The sequence below is a fragment of the Xenopus tropicalis genome, chromosome 2 (assembly GCF_000004195.4).
Source record: "Xenopus tropicalis strain Nigerian chromosome 2, UCB_Xtro_10.0, whole genome shotgun sequence".
In the NCBI taxonomy this organism is placed as follows: Eukaryota; Metazoa; Chordata; class Amphibia; order Anura; family Pipidae; genus Xenopus; species Xenopus tropicalis.
In genome coordinates, this window is record NC_030678.2 from 153,757,513 (window position 1) to 153,780,393 (window position 22,881).

The 22,881-nt window shown below is 38.5% G+C and overlaps 1 protein-coding gene across 2 annotated transcripts in view; it reads right to left on the reverse strand.

Moving 5' to 3' along the window:
- Positions 1-22,881, reverse strand: part of b3glct (beta 3-glucosyltransferase) — a 196,651-nt gene that overhangs the window by 17,444 nt on the left and 156,326 nt on the right. For both annotated transcript variants that reach the window (XM_031896123.1, NM_001079083.1), the window contains 4 exon segments: positions 5,967-6,036; positions 3,613-3,726; positions 1,348-1,447; positions 369-488 (listed from right to left, as the gene is read on the reverse strand). In XM_031896123.1, coding sequence (XP_031751983.1) covers positions 369-488; positions 1,348-1,447; positions 3,613-3,726; positions 5,967-6,036 — 404 coding nt within the window.

Below are 22,881 nucleotides of genomic sequence, written 5' to 3' on the forward strand. Positions count from 1 at the left end.
ATTAAGTGCGTTTTGAGCAGTAGAAATATGGGAAAACCAGCACCCAAAATTTTGGATACTGATTGTTATATAAATACTAAAGATCCTGTGTGCCACCCCGAGCTGCAGAACCCCAGTACCACCACATGTCGCTTGGCAGGGGTTAAATAGAGCTTCTATCTAATACAAGCATTTCCCTGACGTTTCATGCCTCCCAAAGGCTCTGCTAATATTTGCAATCGCTACAAAGTAAACCTAATTAAAAAGGCAACTGCCTGATACCCACATGCCTGTAAAAGTCCAAATTATCCAGTACATCAAACTGGGGAATATTGAGTGAAAGCAATTTTACAGATTTATAATTAAATAACAGCGTATTAATCACTTACCCCCCTCCGCCAGTAATGTAATTGTATCCCCCTGCCTGTAATCCATAACCGTAGCGTTCTCCTAAAAAGACAGCTTGGTGTGGATTATAGCAACCGAGAAGCTTCTGTAGTCTTGGGAGGCTGCAACGGGAACAGCACAAAAGCTGCATTCAAAATGGTCAGACCAAATAAACGGAGAAAACAAACATTCACGTGTCATTTATGGACTAAAATGTACAGTAACGGGCTTATTTCTTTATCACTTTTCGAGTTTATGAATTAGAGAGTTTTATCTACTTCGACTTAACTTGCATATTAAAAGAAACTCAAATGTTTGCTTATTTATTTAAAAAATCAGAATATAAAAAACTGGTTGGAGTAAAAAAAAAACTCAAATATCTGGAATCTGTGAGTTTACAAACTCAAAAAAAAAAAAGACACTAATAACTGGAAAATCTCAAATTAAAAATGTGGCTTGATTTAGCCTAGGGCAACTTCCATTAACTTCTACATAATTTTAGATGCTGATGTTTAACATTCAAAATTTTAGATTTTTTGCACTTAATACATATTGAACATTATAATTTTTGGACCATAATTCGAATAGTGGCGAAAAAAAAAGTCAAAAATTCAAATTTGAATGTTGATTAATCAGTTTTTATCTGTTAGTGGTCGTATTGACTGGGGAGTCGCCTAACAAAATGTGAAAAACCCTTTAGTTGAAGCATCTGGCACATACAGCCACACCCATCTTTAAGCTGATATATAAAGTTTTCAAAAAGCAAAAGATTAAAATCACAGTGTGCATTTTTTATGCCACAAGAAGCAATTTTTCATACAAATCTCAAGCAAATTTACTTTACAAATTTACATCTGCAACAAAAAAAGAAATCTCTGCAACAACATGAGGCAGCAAACGCTTCTGTTCTGCCACTGGCGCCTCCCAGCAAGGGACAGAGCAACCCTGACTATTTCCTCTACTTCTGCTTGTGCTTCTTACCTGATCAGCGTGTCGTCATCCACTATAATAAGCCAAGACATGCGCCCAACATACAGCTCCATAAACCTTTCCAGTATAGCGAATGTTTTCCCACAGTGACCTGAAACAGATTCATTTGGGAAGAGCATATATATATATATTGTTGGTAAAATAGGATCCTTAACAGATTGTTTTCAATGGATTACATTCATTTTAATCTCAAATAAAACAGGATTTCTTTAAAGGGGAGGTTCACCTTTAGTTAAACTTTTAGTATGTTATTGAATGCCCCATTCCTAGCAACTTTGCAACTGGTTTTCATTTTTTTTCAGTAGTTTTTGAATTATTTGCCTTCCACCTTCCATTTGACTCTTTCCAGCTTTCAAATAAGAGTCACTGACCTCGGCAGACAAAAAAATATTGTTCTGCGAGGCTACAATGTTATTGTTACTTTTTAATCCTTATCTTTCTATATAGGCCCTCTTCTATTCATATTCCCATTTCTTGTTCAAACCACTGCCTGGTTGCTAAAATAAGCTGCATCCTAGCAACCAGAATAGCTGATGAAATACCAAACTGGAGAGCTGCTGAACAAAATGGTAAATAACACAAAAACCCTAAAAAATTAAAAATGAAGACCAATTGCAAACTGTCTTAGAACACCAATGTCTTCATTTAATGGTGAACTACAACTTTAAGACAGCGGAGAATTCTACAATATAATCTTATATTATATAATATAACTGAGACAAATTAGAAAGAATCTAGTCATACTGGGTGCCATTCAGACTGTGAGAGTCACTGCAGAAATGAATGCAGATTAATGCAGTGCAGGCTTTAAGACAAATCTATACACACTGGGCACAAATAATCCTAAAATGCTTTGAAATCTTTGAGTCTCATCGTTTTTTTAGCCTTGCACGCATTAATGCTGCCTCTGATGGCCGGGCCCTTGGGATACTTGTACTGAAGGAACGGAATTCAAGAGAATAGTTGTTACCTATACAAATAATACTGTATAAATATTCTTATATGTAGTTTGTTATTTTATATAGGTTTCAATATAGGGATTATATACATGCGGTATATTATACTGGTATAGGGTATCAGGAAACCTGTTATACAGAAAGCTCAGAATTATCTCTATAATGGAGTTCATCACAAGCAAATAATTCTAGTTTTTAAAAATAATTTCCCTTTTCTCTGTAATAATAAAACAGTACCTGTACTTGATCCCAACTAAGATATAATTACCCCTTATTGGGGGCAGAACAGCCCTATTGGGTTTATTTAATGGTTAAATGATTCCCTTTTCTCTGTAATAATAAAACAGTACCTGTACTTGATCCCAACTAAGATATAATTACCCCTTATTGGGGGCAGAACAGTCCTATTGGGTTTATTTAATGGTTAAATGATTCCCTTTTCTCTGTAATAATAAAACAGTACCTGTACTTGATCCCAACTAAGATATAATTACCCCTTATTGGGGGCAGAACAGCCCTATTGGGTTTATTTAATGGTTAAATGATTCCCTTTTCTCTGTAATAATAAAACAGTACCTGTACTTGATCCCAACTAAGATATAATTACCCCTTATTGGGGGCAGAACAGCCCTATTGGGTTTATTTAATGGTTAAATGATTCCCTTTTCTCTGTAATAATAAAACAGTACCTGTACTTGATCCCAACTAAGATATAATTACCCCTTATTGGGGGCAGAACAGCCCTATTGGGTTTATTTAATGGTTAAATGATTCCCTTTTCTCTGTAATAATAAAACAGTACCTGTACTTGATCCCAACTAAGATATAATTACCCCTTATTGGGGGCAGAACAGCCCTATTGGGTTTATTTAATGGTTAAATGATTCCCTTTTCTCTGTAATAATAAAACAGTACCTGTACTTGATCCCAACTAAGATATAATTACAGAAAGATCCCCTCTCTGGAAAATACAGGGGCCCAAGAAGTCTGGACAATAGATCCTATATGTGTATAGATAGATAAATAGATAGACGGACAGACAGACAGATAAAATATTTTGACTGGACTACCGAATATGAATTTGGAATATTTCTCATTATTAGGCTACAGAGAATGCCATGGGAGCTTACACCACTGATTTTCATACTCTATGTCCCATATTATAAAACCAGTGAATTCCCTTTGTGTACAGCCTTATACATTATTATTATCCCATCACACATAAAAAAAATCCTATGAATGTTTTATCAAAGCAGATAAAAAGAAACCCTGCCCTCAGTTTTACACACACAGAAAGTACCTCTTTCCACATTGGGGATTCTCAGATCTGCTGTAGGGATGGTGTTATCTGCATAGTCACTGTAGTACTCATAATGAGTAGCCTGCTTTTCCCAAGTCTTCTTTACAACAGGTACTAGAAACAAAGCGCAGAATATGTTTTAGTTACAGTTCTTCCATGTGACAGGGAAACAGAGATGAACAATTCTGATAGTAGACAGTTCTCTGACACGGCCAGACCTGATTTCCAGTGTTGATAAGTGCAGAAACTGCTATGATAAACAGAAAGATCAAGGCCAATTTGTGTGGGCAAATAGTAAGTAAGCTTACCTGCAATCCATACAACACCCTTGCAGGGGCGTTTTCGGCCCCTCCAATGCTGCCCCCCCCCCTCACCCCACCTTTACAGTGCCGGAGTGGGTCCAGGGATACCACATCACTAGTGTACAGAGTGCAATTACGCTCTACACAATAGCAGAGCTGAATTTCTATTTTAAAAACTGGAAATTTGGCTCTTAAAGCTACCAGGAGTGGATTTTTGACGCCCTGCACTCTTGAGGCTCCCAGGGTTGTGCAATGATTCTAAAAAATATGTGATTTTGAAATCGGGTTACCTGCTGCTCATGCCTCTATAGATTTCAAGTTGATCCAGGGACTGGTCTGATTGCCTTCTTGGAGTCCCCTCTGCGGCAAAGAGACACTTCAGGAGGGTTTTTTTTTGCCTTCCTCTGGATCAACTAGCAGTTAGGCAGGTTATATATAGGCATTATGGTTGAACTTGATGGACCTATGTCTTTTTTCAACCTAACTTACTATGTTACCAGAATTCCTTTTGTTTGCTTTTGTCTGTATGAGACAGTCTCCTCAACTTTATTTATTTGTTTGTAGAACTATGTTACTAAGTAACACAGGAGCACATGTTAAAAAAAGCATGCAGGCCATGGCGGCCATACATGTGTAGTCAGCATGGAGGCGGTGGGAGGTTCCCCCCCAGTCTAGAACATTTGTTTCCAAACTGTGGGGCTAGCCTCCCAAAAGGGGCATGAAGCAGTGACAGAGGAGGCTCAGCATGTAAGCCAGTTAGGCTGAAATTTTGTGAAAATGCCTATTTGCTCTTCTAAATACACCTGAAACAGCAGTCTGTAGGCCAGTTAGTAATAGTTTTAGCAAAAACTCACAAAAATTCTTGCAAGATTACAAAAAAACTGTATATCCTAGACATCCTTGGCCGACTAGCTAATAAGCCAATGTTTTTCTATATCTGCAACCTTATTATGGGCTAGGGGAACCCTGATCAAAGGAATGCTTGAACTGAAGTCCCTCAGAGTGAAGATGCAGGGGACTGGCTCAAGAGAAAGAGGGAAAAGGCTGGCTATTCAAGTGTTGTTTATATGCTACACAGCAGATTTTTTGTCTAATGAACTGATGAAATTTCTAAAAACATTTTTGTTTCTAGTTTCGGCAATTACTTTTCAACTAAATCATAATAAAAATTGCGTTCGAAAATCTGTGCCTTGTAATTTGTTTTCAACTACTGATATTGAGTCTCTTCCTGGTATTGTTAGTACGGGCATGGGATCTGTTATCCAAAAACCATTATAAAAAAGCTCCAAAGTATGTGAGCACCATCTGCCAGATCCTATTTTAGGAAACATTTCCTATTGTTTTCAATTATGTCACTTCTCACTGTAACAGCAGCTTGGACTTGATGCTAATTAAGCTCCATAAATACGATGGTGCAAAATCAATCTTATTAGGTTTATTTAATGTTTTAATTTTAGCAGTCTTAAAGTGATACTGACTCTAAAAAACGACTCTTTAAAATATGAGTGTACATAAAAAGTTCCCTATAAGTCATGTTGACCATTGTTCGCTGATAGGGCTGCTTTTGTCAGTAATTGTTACTTGAAGTGCCTAAGCCTGACTGTTTTGCCAACCTGGCTGTCCCTTCTCAGCCTGTCAGTTATAGCTTCTAATGCTGATGTCTTCCTGCTGCACAAATATGGCCGCCCTCTCATACAGGGACGTGGGGGATCAGATAAGTAATATAAAAGCATCAGGCAAATATTTTTATGGGAAAATTATTAAAGGTCAAGCAAAGACAAAGTTATGATAGATGTAAAAATAAGGTTTAATTTCTGGAGTCCTTAGCTCTTTAATGTATACTAATCTAAATTGCAGAAGAAGAGAATTTTGGAGGAAGGACACTTTACTGTTCCAGGGCTGCGGTACCCCCTGGTGCTCAATCAACCTATTGCACAAGACAAATTCCTGCCAAGTTCAATAAGTTGTGGAGCTCCAGTTACTGTTAATATTAATCTGAAACTCAAGTTGCATTGAGATAAGTATTTGTAGAATATCAGAAAAAATACTTACCTCGATCTTTGTGAAACTTTCTGCATGTTTTGATTGCAACAAACATGTCCTCCTTCTGCACTGGGCTGCCCTAGGATCAAAGCAATAAAAAGGCAATTAATTATTAATTATTTTAATTAATTATAATAATTATAAAACCATTGCACATTTGTAATAAACACATATTGGAAGGTTACTGGGGATCTTTTTTTTTTAATTTCTTCTTTAATTTGGAAAATTGGTATTTTTAAGTTTACAAACTGGGTTGTTTTAATAAATGAGCAAAAGGGGTGATTGCCCAGGGCCAACCAGGACTGGGGGTCCACCATCAGACTTTCATCTGCTATAACTTGTGACTGAAAGAGTATAACTTTCTGTTAGAACAACTGTTATTATAGGATATATTTTTTTAATAAAAAGCTGGTGTTTGTGATTACAGTTTAGCTTTTCCTCTATCCAATAAGCACAGTCAAGATCCCCTGCTTGAAGGTAGTCTTTGCCCTGGGCCCACTGGTACCTTAAAGCAGCCCTGATTACAAAAACCCATGCACCCATGCACAAAATGTGTCATGATAAAGACATTTTATGACCCATTATTTACAGAACATAAAGGGTGGAGTTAACCCTTGTAAGGGCGTAGATGTGATTAAAAACTTTTGTTTTCACAGTCACAAAAGTTGTGCAACTGTGAAAACTCACATAGAAACCAAAGTTGTTGGAAAACATGAAAAATTCCTGTTTTATTACTGCTTTTAACACTGACAGTATCTGGTAACACTGGTTAATTTATATTAATGAACGTCTCCAAGCCCAGTGTAAAGTATTAGCCAATTAGGGAGGCACTGAATACAGGATTTCATTAGGGATTCAGTCAAATCTTTGTACTGTTTGCAGGATAAGGCTGAATCCTTAGGGTTCAGAGTCAATTAAACACTTAAATAGACATTATACACCCCTTTAACAAGGACCCAATGAATAGGGCTTGTGTCGATCACACTTTTTTGACTATTGTTTTTATATGATATATCCAGTGTCGGACTGGCCAACCAGGATACCAGGAAAACTCCCGGTGGGCCCAGGGGTCAGTGGACCCTCCTGCTCCTAGCCATTTGCCTACTTCATGGTCATCCCCTATTTATAATGGGAACAAAGAGGTGAAATAGATGGAATGATAGATGCTAGCATGTAAATAAAAGAGACTTGGAGAATAGAAAAGTGGTTGAGTGAGGAAAGGTTTAAAAATAGGTTGGAGAGTGGGGCCCATGGTCTAAGGTTTCCTGGTGGGCCCCTGGGGTCTCAGTCCGACACTGGATATAACTATGACTTTGTGTTATTTCTGGCACTAAACAAGAATATGAAGCAAGGTTTCCTTTTGACTTCCCTTCACTTTCTGATTCCGCAGAGCAATGAAGAAACTCATAAAACCAATTCTAGGTCCACTTAGACGTTCCTGATAATTATCTGCTCCAGGCTGGAGCTTGGAGAAGGGAAGGGTTTGTTAAAAGGTAAAGAAAAAATTGCCCTGTTGATACAGAGAGCAGGAGGATGTTTGGTAAAAACAAAAACAACTTTCAAATTAATTCATTCCTAGGTCATTTAGGTGTATACTGCTCTTTTAAGGTGCCATTTATTAAAGGCCCGGGATAATAATTTCAAGAAAAAGCTGGAACCCAGCTCTAGTCTTACTTTTTAATGTACCAGAACCCCTGCCAGTACTGGTCTTTAACAGTTCCAGGGAAGTCTCTGTGCAGTGTCAGCTGAGAACAGTTCCAATACACAGCAACATTCAGAGTCACATCGTAATTTAGCTTGAAAAGGACACATGCACAATGAATTCAACCTTCTATTCTAAATGAAACCTGTCTAACTGCTGGATCTCCTGTCCATCCTGTCAGACTCTCAGCGCTCATACCTCACCTCTCCTGTCAGTATACTTCACATAACAATTGTGCTTACATGGCCTGTTGCCATTCTGAGGCTTCCCAAGAAAGTTATTTTAATACCATAATCAATATATAAAATAAAATGTAACTAATAAATTGCTAAATATTATGAATTGAGAACACAGATCAATTAATAAAAAAATCAATTAAAAAGATGATTTCATATTTGATATAACAAATCAAAATTGTAACAGATCCATTATTCATGCAACAATTCCCTAGATTCATTACTGTGCATTCAATTCTGACAAGTAAGTTCATTCCTATGCATAAGATATTGATAAACATAAAAAGAGATTTCACCACTTTTCTTGTATAAGACTCGAACCCACTCGCACACCAGTCAGATATTTATAATAATTTGTTCTCCATCAAAGCATTAAAACCACCTAACGTGTTTTATCCACAATGGACTTAATCATAGGCTATCATAGACTTAATCACAGCCTATGATTAAGTCTGTTGTGGATGAAACACGTTGGATGGAGAACAAAGGATTATAAATATTTGATGGAGAACAAAGGATTATAAATATCTGTCCGGTGTGCGAGCCTTCTACAAGAAAAAGTGGTACGGGTTTGGGGCATCTGCACCCGGTCCACCATAAGAATCGCCTGACTTACAGCCTATGCAAAGCTACTTTTGTGGATTGGGAACTCCTGTGTGTTCCCCCATTTCTGCAGGACTTGGGGCGTTTTTGCACCTGGGTCATGATTCACAAAATCTAGTACTTGGGTTATAAAGTTTAAGGAGCATATCTTTCAGCTAAACTGTGTGTTTCTTAAGAAACTGTGTTATTATAAATATTTCAACCTAGTTAAAAGCCGCCAAGCCATTAGGCTACAAAGTATTCACTTTGTAGATCTGATAAGTCTCCCTTTGTCTCTGTAACCTCTGTCCACATTTTCATTTGGGATCAATATGCTCAATAACAACACATCTCAGTCCCATCGCGTTGCCATTCTGTATTTTTTAAAATATCTAGGAACACTGTGATTCTCCTTTCTCTTACCTAGTGTCCCACTTTATCTGATGGAGCCAAAATGCTCAAGGGTGCCCTATTCTTTCTAAAACGGTAGGTTGTTTATTAATCTGGGGACCTAAGATCAGATCCACTGTAATGATATTCCAGCGTCAATTAATTATTTTCCTTATTTCCTCAGTCATATTATTATATTTAGTTATAAATGGTACTCTTGTATCATTCTTTCAATCTTGGCTTTAATAGGGTCCCTCTAGATATATTCTCAGCTTTCTCAAAAGCTGATTTTATACATTCCCCATCGTATACTTTTTCTTCAAATCTAACTCTAACTGCTCTAAATAATAATTTTATCTGGAGAAATTTATCTTGGTTCTTAAAACTTGACCACAGAGGATGCTATTAATCAATCTTTTATCATTGCAACTTTGAGCATGTAAGAGAGCATTATGATCAGTCGTCTTTCTAAAAAGTTTTGTGTATATATTATTGCCCTCTGCAGTAAGACATAAGTCCAAATAATTTACTGTTAGTGGATCCATTTCTTTTGTGATATCACTCCAACTCAGCAGTATTGTGTGACTGAAGTTTATCAGAGCACAAGTCATATGGCTGTGGCACTCAATCAGGACAGGGGTTAAAAAAAAAAGTATCCAAATCCTTTAACATTCCATGGAGCACAGTGAAGACAAGTGGAAAAAATATGGCTCAACGTGACTGTATCAAGATCAGTATGTTGCTCCAAGATTGATGAGAAGACTGGTCAGGGAGGCCATTAAGAGGCCAAGAGCACCATTAAAGGAGTTGCAGGCTTTCTTGGTGAGTACTGGTTGTTCTCCTACATGTGACAACAATCAGTCATATTCATGTCTAGTTTGTGGGGTAGGGTAGCAAGACAAAAGTCTTTACTCATAAAAAAAGACAAAAGCCCAATTAAACTTTGCACAATGGTATACCCAGTCTCCCACAACCATGCGGAAAAATGTATCATGGTCTGATGAGACCAAGGTTGAACTATTTGCCCATAATTCCAAAATGTATGTTTGGAGCAAAAATAACAAAGCACATCATCACAAGAACACTATACCCACAGTGAAGCATGGTGGGGCAGCATCGTGCTTTGGGGTCATTTTATATCAGCTGGAAATGGTGCTTTATTCAACGTGAATGGAATCATGAAAAGCTCCAACTATCTCCAAAACCTTCAAGCAGCTGCCAGGAAGCTGAAGATGAAGAGGAACTTCACCTTTCAGCATGACAACAACTAAAGCTTACATATAAATAAACAAAGCAATAGCTTCCCCAAGGGAGCAGCAGTGTTATGGAATGGCCCAGCCAGAGCCCAGCCCTTAGTATGAATTTAAATCTGTGGAGTAACCCACCGGCACCTCCTCTGTCCCGCTCCGCACTTACAATTTTATTGTCAAAGTGGGTCCAGAGGGGGCCACATCGCTGGTGCAGAGGCGCAATAGCCCTCCGACTATGATGACCTCAAAGAGGTGCATACTGCCCATGCCTCTGACAATTTTTAATTGGAGCAGAGGCAGTGAGCATGCCCAGTAGGCACCTCTTTGGGGTCTTCGCTGTCAGAGAGAGGAGTGCTCAGAAAACAAAAGGGGTGGAGCTTCATGCTGGACAAGGAAGTAACTGCTGTTTAGCTACTTATAATAGAGAAATAAAATAAATCTGAATGCAGGGAGAAAGGTATGTTATTCTGGGCTTCTAGAGCATAGGAATTCTATGGCTCACAGTAGTCACAGCAGAATGAAAGATTACAGAAACAAAATAAAATACAATAAGCATTAAATAATTTTGGACATTTTAAGCAATAAAACTAGCAAAACTGTGCCGAGATGTCAAATGAAAAAACATTATATTTTGGAAAAGGATTTAAACCACATTGGGGAGTCTACTTGCATATGTGCATTTTAATGGTTGCTGAGCAATTAGCAGTTGTTTCGTTGGCTTCCCTGCTGAGAATAATTACGAAATAATTCCAGTTAACAATGTTTACATGAGATAAATCATCCCGGGCATGTATGTGCCCCTTTATTGCCCTGATATAAAAATTGCTCTTCGTACACATTGTTTAAATGCACAACTACTATTCATCATATGGGACTATCATTGTATATCTGGAGTAAGTGTTTTTATTTTCTATTATTTATATGGCGGCACACAATTCTGCAGTATTTTACAGAGATTACATATCATTCCTATCAGTCCCTTCCCATTGGAGATAAGTTTGGCACTATGATGATTTTGATGACTTAATAGCACAGATCTCTTGTTAAATACTTGTTTTACTAGATTTATTTGCCAGCAAGTTTCATTTTGGTGCATGGGTAGCGATCATAGTTATTTGGCATTTGTCTAATCACAATCTATGATATTCTAGCATTGCAGGGGCGGACCGTCCTGACGCCCTAGGCAACAAGGCTTGCTACCTCTCCCCATAACCCCTGCACACAAGCGGGTGGTGAGGATCAGGTGCCACAAATCGGAGAGTAGGGTAAGCGGGACTGGCCAGCCACCTCAACTCCCAACCACACCCCACACGCCACATACTGCATATGCGGTATCCAAAAGTTGGTGCCAAATCCCCAGTTTGTTGCCACTTCCAGGAGCGCAGGGTGCACAGCTTCTTGGGCATATAGGTACAAGGCTTGCCAGAATATCATCAAACATAGGGCAGAAATTTCAAGCTTAGCATGCCATAGACACAAGTTAATAAAGGAGCCCCGCAAACATTCTTTATAACACAGACAATAGTTCTCTGCTTGATACACTGCAAACAATTTACATTTTCTATTGCTGTAGGAGTGAATGGCTCAGAAGATAAGAAATATTTATATTACTCCAACAAAACACCAAACTGCACATCTGAAATTTCCGATAACTAAATACTAAACTGCACAATAGTAACCCGCTATGAGAAATAGCGCCTTATAAATTAGATTCTTGGAATAGGAAAACAACAATAGAAATAGTCTTGTATCACAGAGGAAGTCCATTGAATTTGTAAGCAAAATGACCAATACAAAGTAAAACATTCTAGTTTTAGCAACATTGTTTTCTTCAGCTTCAATTAATTTCAGTTTCTTTAAGCAGAAAATATTGAAATCAAATATTCAGGTAACTAATAATCTTAAAGCAGACATTATATGAACCAATTTATTTCCAGCAAAATGTAACTCGGCATTAATACGCTCACACCCATTACTCAGTGTCTTTTTATTTTACTTTGTTTTGATCAAGTACACTTTCAAAGAAACTGTAATCAGACTGTAAAAGCAACAAGAGGAGGCGAGTAAGAATGTACCACACAGTAAGGTAATGATAAAATTGAAGAATATTGGCCTGAAAGATAATAATCATACTTGAATAGAAAATAGTTTGAAGGAAAGATTACAAAGAGTGATGGTAAATGGAACATTTTCTAATTGGACCAGTATGGTTAGTGGAGTACCGCAGGGGTCAGTCCTTGGTCCTTTGCTTTTTAACTTGTTTATTAATGACCTGGAGGAGGGCATAGACAGTACTGTTTCTATTTTTGCTGACGATAATAAATTGTGCAAAACTATAAGTTCCATGCAGGATGCTGCCACTTTGCAGAGCAATTTGACAAAACTGGGCAGCAAAATGGAAAATAAGGTTCAATGCTGAAAAGTGCAAAGTTATGCACTTTGGTAGAAATAATATAAATGCAAGTTATACACTAAATGGTAGTGTAGAAATAATATACTTATACATACTCGAGTATAAGCCTAGTTTTTCAGCACCCAAAATGTGCTTAAAAAGTCACCCTCGGCTTATACTCGAATCGGGTGCCATGGGTCCCTCCAGACTAGCACCCTCTGTCCTTTGTGTGCAAATTAGGCCACCCGCAACCAGACCCTCCAGCGCCCTGGCGCGCTCCCAAAATTCATCTTTATCTACCATCCTCACCTGTCCCATTCTGCACTAGACATTGCACTTTATATTCTATATAAACTATATATAGTTTTGAGGGATTTTACCTCTTTGTGTTTTAGCTTGGTTGCTGATTGAGCTAAGGGGGCAGTACCCTTAAGGTATCATTGTTGATACAATATTGTTTTTGTTGACCCTCTTCTCCACTAATTTACTGTTTTTCTTTGAAATAAATATTTAAAAACTGATGCCTCATGTAATTTTATTGGTATTTATTTTGATTATTGAAACTTAGCAGTAGCAGCTGCATTTCCCACCCTAGGCTTATACTCGAGTCAATAAGTTTTTCCAGTTTTCTTAGGTGAAATTAGGTACCTCAGCTTATATTCGGATCGGCTTATACGGTATATACGGTAAATGCAAGTTATACACTAAATGGTAGTGTGTTGGGGGGATCATTAATTGAGAATTGAGATTTTTGTAGATAACAAATTGTCTAATTCCAGGCAGTGTCATTCTGTGGCTACTAAAGCAAATAAAGTGCTGTCTTGCACAGAAAAGGGCATTGACTCAAGGGATGAAAACATAATTTTGCCCCTTTATAGGTCCCTGGTAAGGCCTCACCTTGAGTATGCAGTGCAGTTTTGGGCTCCAGTCCTTAAGAAGGATATTAATGAGCTCGAGAGAGTGCAGAGACTGCAACTAAACTGGTTAAGGGGATGGAAGATAGTTAGTAATGCATTCTTATAAGTATGGCCCAAAGACCCTGCTAACTATTTTCATAACTATTTTATTGTATAGTTTTATTCTCTTGTGATACTGAAGTACTGAATTGTAATACTGAATTACTTAATTGTAATAATGAATTAGTGGGTTGTTGTTTTCTTGCACATCAAGAAATCGATTCTGCCATAATCATGAAAGTGACTTAGAGGAAAGGCAATTTTTGTGTTATCATTATAGATCTTATTACCAAGCTCAGATGTTACTGGATTGCATCAATCGGCGTGTGTTCAATCCAAAAGAGTGGGAAAATATGTTTCTTGGCATGGCCCAAGATCATCTGTTCATGGAATAGGAAAATAATGGAACCATATCCACCATTCCCTTTCACATCTGATCTTTATGAACAAAAATGTTGATGAAAGCCATGGAGTCTTCATAAATGTTTAACTCATTTAGAAGGGCCAAGGCAAACCTGTCATTGCTAAACAGATGATTTCCAGGCTCTAAAAGCAACATATCTTCCCCATGTAACGTGCAAAATAATTTTCTTGGTGTTATCTTACCAGTGTTATTGACAAATACAAAAAAGTTATCATATAAAGGCCTGGTTCTGTAGGCATATAGAGTAGCTCTGTGTTGGTTAGTATAGGGTATATCAAGGTGCATCTTTGGAAATTCTATTGCTAATCTTTCCATGGATGACAGAGTTGGTTGCATCTCCAAATAAAACAATGATAATGAATGATTTATATAACTGCTGTCAGGTAAATTCTGAGGCCAGTAATCGTAGGAAACAATGTTTTTGCCCAGAAATAAATTGTTTTATTTGTTCTGCTGGGAATGGGCAAAAAAGAACTGAATTTAACCCCTGTATAGACGACAGATCAGACTTGACTTAGCATTCATTTCTTAAGTACATTAGTATAGGAAGCAACACAGGAGACAACTGCATATAATCCCAGAGAGTAAGGTCAGTGTCCCAAGTGGCATTTTGTTTTGGTGCCACCAGTTCTACAGTTCCACAAAATACAAGGTATATCCCTAGATAAAAATGTACACTTGCCTGGTATTGAAACTAAGCTTCTCTTCCTGCATCTAAACAGCTAGCATCTAGAGCAGTGGTTTTGAAACTCAGTTCAGATCTCCTCATAGCAAAGAAATCTCACTTTAAATGACCTTCAGCTTGGCATTCCCAAAAATATCTGAGAAAGTAAGCAAGCATTCATGTATGATCGCAACTGAACCCCTTTGACTTCCTCTACAAGGGCACCCAAACCATTAGTCATTTTGTTATGGTTTCAAGCATATTTAGGGCAGATAGAACCATATCCCACTTTAAATGACCATCTTAGCATTCCAGAAATATCTAAGAATTAAGTAAGCATTCATGCCAGATCTCATCCTAACTAGATGAACGTTTTTGACTTCCCCTATAAGGGTTACCAAATCCATCAGTTATTTTGGTTTAGTTTCAATAATGTCTAAGTCAGAGAGAGCCAAGTCCCACCAAATAACACTCTAAATGACCTTCATCTTAGTAGTCCAGAAATAGTTAAGAAAATTAGCATTTATACCAGATCTAACTGGCTTTCAAGCCTGTTTGACTTTCCCTGTGTGGGCACCCAAACCAAATGTGGCAAAAAGGTATTTATGAGGGTGAAGGGAATTCAGTTAAATAAAGATTATGCTTTAGCTTAGGCTGATTCTCTTTCTGCTGTGAGATAGGCTGTTATTTATTTACTGCACAGATACACGTAGAAAATGTTAAGAAGATAGCCATAGGCTTTTCTGGAGGCATGACACAGTTTTTAAAAATGGTTTTGAGAAAAAAAGTCGTTTTCGAAATACTTGTACTCATTTCTATTTTCTGGCCTCTGATACAGGTTTTACACTGTTTACATGGACATGAAAACTAATTTGAAGTCATTGTAAGCACTTCTAGTGCTTGTGGCTTTAATATAATGTCATAAATTTTTCATAAAGTACATGGATAAACAGATGCCAAAGCTGCACTCAGATCTCGCTAAACAGAAACAGAAGATGCAAATTAAACTGTAGCAAATGTAAAATAAAGTAAAAAAAAAAAAAAAAGGGAAATAATAAATGTATAAATGTGATGCTCTCGCTTGTCCTATTTGTTAGTTTTTCCAGAAAACTTTTGGAAATATAGTACAGGTATGGGACCTGTTATCCAGAATGCTCGGGACCAAGGGTATTCCGGATAAGGGGTCTTTCCATAATTTGGATCTCCATACCTTAAGTCTACTAAAAATCAATAAAACATTAATTGAACCCAATAAGATTGTTTTGCATCCAATATGCATTATTTATATCTTAGTTGGGATCAATTACAAGGTTCTGTTTTATTACTATAGAAAAAAAGGAAATCAGTTTTAAAATGCTGTATTATTTGATTAAAATGGAGTCTATGGGAGACAGGCTTTCTGTAACTCGCAGCTTTCTGGATAATGGGTTTCCGGATAAGGGATTCCATACCTGTAGTGCTCATTTGGTAACCCTGGGCAGTAAACCACCTCAACCTTAATCATATTTTGTTTACAATATTCTACCTGCTAGCTGGCTGAAAAAAAGCAAATCACTTTTCATTGCTATTGGTGCAAATTTGGCTAGTGTTCATAAATAAGCCCCAGTATTGGTTCTAGAAACCCAAAGCAACAATAGGTATGACAAGCTGAAATGTTGCCCTTACAAGCAAACATTAAATATATTTATATAGGATTTGTCTATGTTGCCTAATACGCATGAAGCTTCAGCAAGGCTGGGATGCCTAATTATTCATCCTGACCACATAAGTAAATTCCTTGTATGTTCTACACTTGGCCTTTTTTTGCTTTGCTTAACCCTGATGGTCATGAAATAAAGGGTGAGAATCAAAAGGCATTTATTTGCTTCATATCTCCTACTAACAAACATTTAAGCCACAAAAAGGTTAAGAACAATGTTAAACATTTCAGTTAAAATTGAAGTATATTATGCATTTACCATCGGAAGAGTGAAAATACTTTTTTAATTGTTCCCAGAGTCAATGGCAGCTTAGCTTCAAACATTTACTGATGGCAGTATTATTTTAATACAAAACAGGAAGAGGGCCCTGAACTTAATTTGTTTAATTAAGATGTCAGTATTATGCATACTTTTCCAATTGAAAAATAAAGTTAACGCATAAAAGAAACAAAACAACATCCGCTTATACAAGCAACATTGAACGTATGGAAAAGAAATAAGATAACATTTATGTTAAACAGTCCTCCTTATGTTCTTCAACCTCTTATATCGAACCCAAACTTTGCCCCAAGCCTGGAAAAAGGATCCTTTGATAGATGGGCAATCTGGGATAACAGGCAGACCAGAATAAGCGATCTTCTTAAAGAAAATAGACTACTACCCCTAGCCGACTTCCAAAAAAGGTGGGGCACACACCCGAGAGATTTATGGAACTATAGCCAACTCCACAACTATATCCAAACTAGCAACTTTAAAAACTGGAACAGACCCTTAACTTCTTGGGAACTAATTCGAACTGAACCTAAAATACTAGACAAACCCTTATCCAAAGTATACAGATTGCTGATCAATGCCTTGCCTCTACCATCTAGACCCTTTTGTCAGGCTTGGGAAAAAGAACTGGACCTTAACATACCCGAAATAACATGGGCCAGACTATTTAATACTGTGCACAAAGCATCTAGGGCATCCAGAACAAATGAAGCCATATACAAGTTAGTTACAAGGTGGCATTACACACCAGCAAAATTAAAGAGAATGTATCCTAACACCCCCAACACCTGCTGGAGATGTAATAGCCACATAGGCACTCACACTCATATTTGGCTAAAATGCCCGGGACTGAAACAATATTGGTCTGAAGTACTAGGTGCAATCAACCAAATAACCGACTTCAATTTTACCACGGAAGAACCAGCTCCAATTTTACTTAATATTTACCCTGGTAAAAACATTACAGTTTCAGACCCACTCACCTTGCATTTATTACAATCAGCAAAGGCACTAATACCTAAGAAATGGAAATCCATCGAAGCCCCTACCTTCATAGAATGGTTAAACAATACAAATTTGAAGAAATAACATATCTAATCCATAACAAGAGTTCACAATATTGGAACATATGGACAGCTTGGTTGAATTATACAAACTCTTTATAACTTTCAGATCAATCTCTGCCATTTAAGCTAGTACGTCTTTCTATCTACCACAACCTATGTATTCTTCTATACTATTCTATTTTATACTAAATTAACTTGTTGACAGCTGTTTCCTACATTTTATACTGTTAAGTAATGCATATTGTATAAGTGCACTGTTACCCTCCCTCCCCCCCCCCCCTTTTTCCTTTCTGTATCCCCTCCCATAACTGAAAAACCTAAAATAAAGAATTGCAAAAAAAAAAAAGAAAAAAAAAGTTAACGCACCCTTTAAACTTTCCCACAAAGAATCAAGAATCAAGACTCAGAAAATAAAAAATCTACAGCTGCACAGCGTAACAGACTAGATAAAATAATAAAAATGTAGCCCCATTGGATCTTACAATATAAGGTCCCTATCACATTCACACACTCTCTGATGAATTTTATCAGGTATCACTACCTGCTTCTATGTTTTTGGAGTGTGGGAAAAAACTGGAATACATAAAGAATAACATATGTGCCCACAGGATGAACATGCAGCTTATGTCCTGGCTGGAATCAAACCCTGGATCCCAGAACAGCGAGGCGACAGTGTTAAACATTGTACAACCATGGCCAGCATATATTTTTTTGGGGGGGGTTTCCTAAAGGCTATAGAACTCCACTTAAGAATTCTTCTATATGTCAAGTAATACAGCATACAGTATATCTATTTAAAAATTGTTGAGAAGCACCATCACATGGCTTAATGCATTAATGAATTTATGTGTAGGGAAAAGGTTAAAAAAAAAAAAAAAGCTATATCAGGCTTTTGGGGCAGCCCAAGCCACTAGCATAGGGGTCCTCAAACTTTTTAAACAGGGGGCCAGTTCATGGTCCCTCAGATTGTTGGGGGCCGGACTAGTCCTCACACTACGCCCCCCTCCTGTGTCCTCAAACTATGGATCACTGTTGCTGCCTGCTCCCCACTCCCTGCTGCGGGGTCAAACTATGGCCCGCACCTGTGTCCTCCCTCTCCCTACTCCCCCGCTTACTACTCCGTCCTCTCTCTCCCATCTCCCCCACTTTGTCTTCTCTCTTCCAGCTCCCCCACTCCGTTCTCTCTTGCCCAGCTCCCCTCTCCATCCTCTCTCCCAGCTCCCCACTCCGTCCTCTCTCTCTCTCCTAGCTCCCCAACTCCGTCCTCACTCTCCCAGCTCCCCCACTCCGTCCTCTCTTGCCCAGCTCCCCTCTCCATCCTCTCTCCCAGCTCCCCACTCCGTCCTCTCTCTCTCTCCCAGCTCCCCCACTCCGTCCTCTCTCTCCCAGCTCCCCCACTCCGTCCTCTTTCTCCCAGCTCCCCTCTCCATCCTCTCTCCCAGCTCCCCGCTCTGTCCTCTCTCTCTTCCAGCTCCCCAACTCCGTCCTCTCTCTCCCAGCTCCCCCACTCCGTCCTCTCTCTCCCAGCTCCACCGCTCCGTCCTCTCTCTCCCAGCTCCACCACTCCGTCCTCTCTCTCCCAGCTCCACCACTCCGTCCTCTCTCTCCCAGCAACCCCACTCCATCCTCTCTCTCCCAGCTCCCCGCTCCTTCCTCTCTCTTCTCTCTCTCTCCTAGCTCCGCCACTCCGTCCTCTTTCTCCCAGCTCCCCCACTCCGTCCTCTTTCTCCCAGCTCACCTCCTCCGTCCTCTCCCCCAGCTCCCCCACTCCGTCCTCTCTCTCCCAGCTCCCCCACTCCATCCTCTCTCTCCCAGCTCCACCACTCCGTCCTCTCTCTCCCAGCTCCCCCACTCCGTCCTCTCTCTCCCTGCTCCCCCACTCCATCCTCTCTCTCCCTGCTCCACCTCTCCATCCTCTCTCTCCCAGCTCCCCCACTCCATTTAGCTTTTTGTTTAGCAGCTCTCCAGTATGGAACTTTAGCAGCTGACTGGTTGTTAGGGTCTTGTTTACTTAAGCAACCAGGCAGTGGTTTGAACGAGAGACTTGAATATGGAGAGAGACTGGAATATGGAGAGAGACTGAATAGAAAGATAAGGAATAAAGAGTAATAATAATAAAACTGTAAACTTGCAGAGCAATAGTTTAGTGACCCCCATTTGAAAGCTGGAAAAACGTAGTAGAGAAAGACAAATAATTAAAAAAAACTAAAAAAATTATGAAGACCAACTGAAAAGTTGCTAGTAGCAGTTATCTACAGTACTTCCTTGGAAATTCTTGGTCCTTAGTTATCAGCAAATCAAATTCAGGCTCATTTTACAAACAAGACAAACTGACTTATTTGTGATCAAAGCGCTAGGATGGTAAGTTCAATGTACAGACCCCAGCCACAAGGTGACTTGTAGGATACCTAATCATAATATGCAAATAAAAAATACAAAGCAGCAGCCATAATTACCAGGATTATTTGAATGTTTATTACAAAGGGCTTATTAGCTGATGAATATAAGCTGATTGTAATTACTACCAGCACTGTAATTCAGTTCATTCATGCTCTTCATATCACTAGCATTTCATATGTGCCTTGTTGTTTGCATTCAGATGAAATCAGTATGAAATGGTAATTTGAAAGGATATGATAAATAAATAAAATATTTAAAAACTGCATTTTATTATCTGACATTAGGCAGATGAGAAGCATGAGTACAGATGAGTATATTTCTAACATATAAAAATTACAAATCTGGAATTATAACAGTGATTATTATTGATGTGTTCTTTCTAGATTTTGCCTGATTCGTGTCTGTGTATAAAGGATGATCTATAAGCTCCGTAAGAGCTATGAAGTTGTGGAATTCCCTCCCTGACTCGGTGGTACTGGCTGATACATTATATAGGTACAAGAAGGGGTTGGATGGCTCTTTAGCAAGTGAGGGATTACAGGGAGATAATGTAGCTCTTAGTACAAGTTGATCCAGGGACTGGTCCAATTGCCATCTTGGGGTCAGGAATAAATATTTTTCCCCTCTGCGGCAAATTAAAGAGGCTTCAGATGGGGTTTTTTGACAGATAATGGATGCCATACCATACACACATTTATTGCACTTTGGCCCCTACGGTATTCACTGCCTGCACACAAAAGTACAATTCTTTAGAGAGCTGCACGGGTTTTTATATATATATTAGGTAGGAACTGGGCGCGACACAGGAAGCCACTACCTTGTGCCTCCTTCAGGACACTGCATTTTGGTTGGGCACAAGGTGCTTGGCTGCCCCTTGAAAAGTTCACATATGGAAAGTGTATGGGCCCTAGGTGAGCAAATTTACACACCTCAGCATACCACCACTTGCACCCCTGCTTATTTTGAATGAGCCCAAATACTGTACAGGTATTTACTCACTATTTCAGCAGGGCAATGTCTACTGTCTCTAGTATCAGCCTGTGGGTCAATAGTTGTATTCAGGGGTGTTAGAGAGTCTCCAACCTTGTGTTGTGCCATGGGGTGCCCTGGCCAAATACTGCACCTCAAGTGGGTCTTGAAACAAAAACAATGCAGGTTTTGTGATGTCGTGCAAATGGCTCTTCTGCACTCAACCTTTCTCTTGCTAATATTAGAACTACTCTAGCTGCCTTCTGTAATGGTTAGTAATGGTTTCCCAAGGATCTATCATCCTTTTCCCAGCCTACATAAAACTATATCCCCATATAATGAACATTCTCAGGTTTCCTTCACAAATCAGGAGAAAAAAACAAACAATTTGCAAATGGAAAGTAATGTAAAATCCAACTGGGCTGATGCTCTGCACACAACTTTTACGGGTCTGTTATACCATTAAACATACATTTCTTTTTAGATGTCCTAGCAACATGATATTAATTATGTCAGTGGGATTTGGCAACTTTCACTACAAATAACTCTACTCCAGATGTTACCATATCCGATTCCGCCAGGTGTTTGCATAGTTTTTCCTTCTATAAGTTTTTTTTGCAGCACCCAATGGATGTTATCAATTTATCATTACCTTGGTTGATAGAAGCTACACATATACTCATTTATTTTGCCTTAATTTTTAAACTGCAGTTTTGAAATATTTTTTTATCCTAAACTGTCAGCTGCAATAATGTAACCCTTTAAATATGGGAGCCTAAATCGGAATTACCTTATTATGACACCCACCTTGGGTTACTGTAATGCATACATGTTTCTTTCACTGGAATAAATTCTTCTAAAGGCATATGATATTGTATTAATAAGGTTGGTTTTGTAGATGCAGGCAGATGAGGCAGGAATAATGACCTAAACCTGCCATAAATCAGTATATTCCAAAAGCTGAATCCTTTCCAGCAGCCATTGTTATCCCATAACCCCTAAAGTCACCTTTTACATTTAAATTATAACTGTACTACGAAGGCCTATTGTTAGCAGGAAACATAACATATTTAAGAGGTTTCTCAGGACAAAAAATTTAAGCTAGATCAATTTAATCAGGTATTATGATAAGCTGGAGGGAGACACAGAGAAAGAGAGAGGAGTTATTGAATGAATGTTATATGGGGTAAAGGTTGATAAGGATTTAGTTAAATTCAACAGGGAGAAAATTAAAATTCAGCTAAAACTCATTCACATGTGAGGGATCCCAGTATAGCTCAGTGTCAGATTGAGCTAAAATCAGTAAAAGGCACAGTGTATAGCAGCTGAAATGAACTGCATAAAAAAAACCCTGCTACCAGCTGGGAGCTAGCTAATATCCATTGATACTTCATCTGCATACAATATATCTATTACATAGTTACATAGTTAGATAGTTAGAGTCCATCAAGTTCAACCCATCCAAGTAAACCCAGCACACACAACCCACACCTACCAATCTATACACTCACATACATAAACTATACATACAACCACTAGTACTAAGAGGCACATTTACTAATTCACGAATCCGAATCCCGAATGGGAAAAAATCGGATTGGAAACGAAAACGAAAATTTTGCGACTTTTTCGTCGCCGTCGCCTTTTTTTTCATATTTTGCGCGATTTTTTCGACGCTGTCACAACTTTATCGTATTTTGCACAATTTTTTCTCTGCCACCGTGATTTTTTCGTATTGAGCAATTGTAAACGGTGGAAAAACCAATCCGATTTTTTCGCGCCGGCGACAAAAAAGTCGCGCCAATTCACGAAAAAATCGTGACACTGACGAAAAAGTAGCGACAGTTGACGAAAAAGTCGCGACGGCGACGGAAAAATCGCAAAAATACTGATCATTATGGAAAAAACGCATTTGCTGC